The sequence below is a fragment of the Clytia hemisphaerica genome, unplaced genomic scaffold (genome assembly GCF_902728285.1).
Source record: "Clytia hemisphaerica strain Z4C2 unplaced genomic scaffold, Clytia hemisphaerica genome assembly, whole genome shotgun sequence".
Taxonomy (NCBI): Eukaryota; Metazoa; Cnidaria; class Hydrozoa; order Leptothecata; family Clytiidae; genus Clytia; species Clytia hemisphaerica.
In genome coordinates this window covers 1,802,922-1,808,921 of record NW_027104441.1, presented here as the reverse complement: position 1 = coordinate 1,808,921, position 6,000 = coordinate 1,802,922, and the positions used below count along the sequence as shown (strand labels likewise).

The 6,000-nt window shown below is 36.9% G+C and overlaps 1 protein-coding gene across 1 annotated transcript; it reads left to right on the top strand.

The window, feature by feature from the left end:
• The first annotated feature begins 822 nt into the window (after nucleotides 1-822).
• LOC136820884 (type-1 angiotensin II receptor-like) lies at nucleotides 823-1,845 on the top strand. The gene has a single exon (XM_067077122.1). It carries the CDS (start codon nucleotides 823-825, stop codon nucleotides 1,843-1,845), a length of 1,023 nt encoding a protein of 340 aa, XP_066933223.1.
• Nucleotides 1,846-6,000: the final 4,155 nt, after the last annotated feature.

The window sequence follows — 6,000 nt, the reverse complement described above, 5'->3', positions numbered from 1 at the left end:
TTATTTATGACAGTTTTTCTGTCTCCTAATCTATATTGAGTAACTTTGATTGCTGGAACATTGAAGTTCCCAGGAGTTCTCAGGACCGGATTATATCATATTCCTTCCCATTTTCTTCCTCTTGTTTTTTTTTCTTCAGCAGATTTTAGGTCTTCTTTTTCTTTTTTCAGTTTCTTCTGCTTATTAAAGAGCTTAGACAGTGCTTACGATTACAAAAGGTTACTAATTTTAAAAGTTAATGGTTAATTTGGGTGATAAAGTAAACCAGGGCCGGCACCGCAAATTCTTTTTCCGTAAACGACCGGTGGGGATGGGAAAAATGAAACTACGTGTAGCCCGATCCCTAAAATCAAAAAAAGCAAAACTCAATAGATTTTAGGTCACGTAGTTGGGCAAAAAAAGCTCATAAATAATTCCTTAAGGCGTGATTAATATAGAGCAAAACTTTTATTTATTATCATAAAACTAAATTTTATTTTATTTTCGTCACAGACACAATTCTAGACGAAGGCAGACTGTATAAAAATTGATTTATGATAGAGAGTGGGGGCTAGTGATTCTTATGCGTAAAATTTATTTATTGATCCTATTTAGATTTAAAAAATTCAAAATTTCGTCAATTATGTAAGATTAGGTTTGAGAAGTTTGATTAGAAATATGGATTTGATCGAAAGTTGTGATAATATAAAGTTAATCAAAACTGAAGATAGTAGGGAAGATTTAAAAATTTAATACAATATTTTTCAAAAATTTTAAAAGACAGAAGAACAAATAAACAACCAGAGATAAGTCAAGACCTTAGATAAAATACAACCAAACAACATGAACATCTCATCAAACGAGACAGAAGTTATGGAACCTGAATGTTGGTCAGAAAACACCAACACCCAGATATACAACGGATTGGGAATCTTGAATATCTTTTTATCCATCTTTGGTACTGCAACCAACATCATTATCATCCTTGTGTATTGGCAAAAACGATCTCAAAACCAATTCCTCATGATAATTGCGCTGGCTTTTTGTGACTTTCTAACTTCAATATTGCTGCTCCCTCTTCAAGCAGTATCTTCGTTCAGTCAAAACTGGGACCAATATTTTACCAGTCCAGAGGGTATGGTTGCTTATATTGGGTTGTGGTATTCGTTGTCGACACTTTCTGTTTACATGCTTTTGTTAATGACAATCGAACGTTTTATTGCTATTCGATTTCCGTTCAGCCCGCTCAAAAGACGTACGCTAATTGGTTGGATGTGTGTTACTGTTTTGAACGCCATGGCAACTTTTGTTTATTACTTTATCCAAATGAAGCGCCCTTCTGAGCAAATATATCACTATGAGATTGAAGTTCTACCAGAAACGCTTGGATTCATTTTTAACTTTATTTTACCGGCTGCCGTCAACGTTGTATTATATTGTTACATATTTTCCATATCTCGTATACAGCGGGAACGAATCAGAAAACAGATGCCTAGAAACTCTGCAAACAAGCTAACGACGAGCAAAAAGATTATGATTTATCATTACGTCATGATATTATTTTGCGTAACATGGCTACCATTTACCTTGTTCAATGCTTACACCCTAATCGATCCGGCATATTGGGAAACATGTACAGCAGGCGCTTTAGACATTTTTACTGCCACTTTGATTCAATTCAACGCGGTACTCAATGGATTGGTTTATAGCTCAGTTTCAAAAACATTCAGAGAGAAAGCCAAACGAGTTTTGAGATTTCAAGACCCGAATAGAGTAACTTTCTCTTCAACCGGTGATGCAAGTTTTGTAGATTTACAACAGAAAGATATACCAATGTCACAGTATAGGGCAGTCGATGTCAATTGAGTTCATAATATGCACCATCGCAATGTCTTCCACGGACCAAACAGCTGATTGGTTGCAAGTGACGTATTGAGTGATTTTTACTCACTTACAACAAATCAGCTGTTGGGTCCGTGATGTAATGTCAGAAGAAATTGCAACGGCGCCTATCATGAATACCTCCGTGGTATGGAATGTACCTTACTGCCCATCGATATTGATCACATGATCAAAATCCGCGCTTAAGAGTAGTCAATAACAAGTTTTTGTATTCGACATAAATCGAAGGCATAGTGGTAAAAAGCTAAGTTGACATGTCACTAAAATCACCATCCACTTTGTTCGACGATGGTAAAAGCATTAAAATACCGTAGTCTATTTAGCTGAACAAAGGTGATGTAGTGCCCAACATCAACTATCGACTTTATTTTGTGTCGACTTCACTTACCGTCGCCATCGATATCCCCCGATAAACGGGAAGCCGTTGCAATGAAAAATGAACTCAACCTTTTTCATTGCGTTCCCTGACCAGGTATATTCAATTGACATAGGTGTGGTTGCTTAATTAACATTAGGTACAAATCAAAAACATGTCTACTGTACAGTAGACGATCCTATCGTCTACACATCACTAAAAAAGGGAATAATTCAGGAGGTGGGATAGATTTGAAAACGGAGTTCAGTTCGGGGCGGAGTAAACAGTGGCGGAGGTTCCAAAACTCTACCACCACTATTTTCCCGTAAACCGTCCTGACGCCCTGATTCTACGCATCGCGTTTACTGACCCTATAAACGGACGATAGCATCGTCTAACTGTACACCCACTAAACACTTTTCTGAATTATTTTTTAATTTAATTTTAATTTAATTTACAGTAATATATTTCCCAGGTCTATCGACCTCTATTAAATAATCATGCTTAACATTTTACAATTTATGGAGATCTTTTACCCATTCTGTAGTGTAACTTTCTTTGAAGTTGGCGACATTTGTTGCTGCAACGACATCAACTCCAAAACCATTCCATATGCCAATACTTCTGTAGAACAACGAATTTGTTTGATACCCTCTGACACCATTATTTGCAAAGTTTCCTTGTAGTTCCTAACGTTTCGGGCGTTCGCAAAGGACAAACTTTTGACAGGCCGATGATTTATCATAAACGTGAAGACGTTTATATACTTCAACCATATCGCCAATTTTACGTCTGATTTTCAGTGTCGGAAGGTTAATCTTACGGAGACGGTATTCGTAAGATTTGTTCTTGTACCCGCTAAACAGTCTCGTGGCCCTTCGCTGAACACTCTCGATGGCATCAATGTGTTTGATGAGTCGTGGAGACCAAACGGCTTGAGCATACTCAAGATGAGGTCGTGAAATTTCTGGTGAAAGAAAGTCAAAACTTCTGCTGATCAGACCAACGATTGAGTTAGCTTTCTTGATTTTACCAAAGATGTGTTCTTCAAAATTTAATTCCCCGACGATAACCACTCCGAGATCTTTTTCTTGATCCACGTGCTCCAGGATTAACCCGTCTATGTTGTATTCATGGGCATGTTTGATGTTCCAAAATGTTCCCAGTGTTAGCACGTGGCATTTATCTGGGTGGAATCTGAGTAGCCAGTCCTTTGACCATCTTTCTATTGCGTCGATATCATGTTGCAAGCGAATGGCATCTTTAGCACTATTTATCTCCTCAACAAGCTTAGTGTCGTCTGCAAAGAGGTACATATCAGAGTATGTAACCTCAGGTAGATCGTTTATATGTATATCACGAAAAGTAATGGGACTCCGCTCCGACTCGCCGCTTATTTTAAAGCCCTAGAATTAATAAACTCTCTCTCTTATTCAAAAAATATTCAATGTCAATGATTATCAATCAAAATGATAAAAAGCCAACTTACATGGAAAGATAGCCGATAAAGCAAGATTCAATCATCGCATTTGCTTCTTTTTCATATTCTATTAATAGCGTTATATGGATTCATTTTAGTCACCTCCTGATTAGTTTGTCTGGAGAAGAAAGATAAAACAATTAAATGTTTTGTTTTTGAATAAGAGTGATATCGTTTGATTACTCGTCAATTTTCATTTACAAGCTTTTTGATATTTTTGACACGGATGTGGAGCAAGATTGGTCAGAATAAGGAAAAGAAAAATCTTTTTTCGCTTGACACTGTCCTGATATGAAACATGCGTTTGATATGAAACGGGAACACCAAATATTTTCTTTGAAACAGATCCGATATCTAAAAAAAACTTCAAGATTATTTTCCAGAAAGAGGTTCTATTCTTGATTATGCAACTCCTCTGCATATATACATGACGACGTCATTTCTTTAACGGAAGCACCCGAAAAAAATGTAAAAATAAAACAATTAAAATTCACTTTAAAAACAAGCTACCAGATGAAAATTGTCAAAAAAAAGACGAAGAGAAAAATCACATTATTGCTATTTTACATTTTTAAAAAATCAGAAAAGGCTAATGAGTCATTTCCGAGAAAAGCTGGTAGCAGACGTACGTAATTTATAGGACCTCAAGGTAGGTCCAACAAAGGATAGTTTATCTCTAATTGACTGACACAGCAAGGATGTGTGAAAATCTAGACATAATTTTAATAAAAATAATTTTCACTGTGTAAAAATCTCGTTTTTGTACTCCTTTCCCTTATCTGGTAATCCACCCTTCAGCATAAAATACTAATTACACAGTCAACGAGAGAAGACATAAGACAGGTCTGAGGAAGAAACGTTTACAACTTTAGTGCATTTTTACGAGCTTTTAAAGAAAGATTTGTGTAAAAAAAACTTTTCAGAACAGACAAAGGTTACCAGTCTAAATGAATCTTGGGTAATCAGGACCGATCGCGCCTTAGTATTCGGCTTCCCGGTTAGACGTAGACACCTCCAAAATATTAGACCAATAGAAAGTTGTTATCAGGGCGTCGTAAGTGACGTCATCAACGCCTAATAGACATGGCAGTGCAATGTCTGCAAGAGACATATTTACTGAAATGCATAAATGGTTTGAATTGTGGATCTTCTCAGGCTATTAAGCGATTGAAAGGGATCATGGGTAATCAGGACCAAACTGCTCAAACTATTCTAATTCAGACAGTAGCGTTTATGAATGAAGATTTGTGTATAAAAAAACAGAACCTTTTCAGGTTAATTAAAGAACACATATGGGCAATCAGGAGTGATTATGCCCTAGTAACGGCTTTCAGACATACAAACCTCCAAAATATTAGACCATTAGAAAGTTGTTATCAGAGCGCAGTCGTGGTCGTCCTAATTACCCATGATTCCTTATTATCGTATAATGGCAGCCATTAAATTGCTATCACCTAGCATTGTGAATAAATAAAATTCATTATGATAAATTATTTATAGAAGTGTATTTCTCAGGTCTATTGACCTCTATGAAACAATCTTACATCTTTACAATTTATAGATCTTATCATTCCATTCGTTTGTCAATTCTAGTTTGAATTTCCCTACGGACGTTGCACTTACAACATTGGTTGCCAAACTGTTCCAAGTATCAATGCTCCTATAGTAAAGTGAATTCGTTTGGTATCCTCTAATGCCGTCTTCAGCGAAATTCCTCTTTAATTCGAGATTGTGCTTACGTTGAGGTCGATTTCGAAGAACGAGTTTTTGACATAGGGAAGATTTATCATAGACATTAAGATGTTTATATACTTCCACCATGTCCCCGATTTTACGCCGGATCTTGAGGCTGGGTAGGTTCATGACTTGTAAACGTTCTTCATATGAATGGTTTTCTATAACCGCCGACCAGTCTTGTGGCCCTACGTTGGACACTTTCAATTGCATCAGAGTGTTTGATCAGCCGTGGAGACCAAACAGCTTGCGCGTACTCAAGGTGAGGTCTCACAAATGCAATGAAAAGTGTGCGGAGCATCTCGGGAGAAAGGAAGTCGAAGCTTCTGTTAATCAATCCAACGATCGAGTTAGCCTTCTTGATCTTGGTGTAGATGTGTTCTTCGAAATTCAATTCACTATCAATAATCACTCCAAGATCCTTCTCTTGATCAACATGTTCTAGGACAGAGCCAGCGATCTCGTAAGGATGTGCATGTTGAATGTTCCAGAATTTCCCTAGTGTCAACACGTGGCACTTGTCAGGATGAAATTTCAACAACCAGTCAAC

What these genes read in the sequence shown, in the direction of transcription:
- LOC136820884 (XM_067077122.1), top strand. Translation starts at nt 823, where the DNA reads ATGAACATCTCATCAAACGAGACAGAAGTTATGGAACCTGAATGTTGG.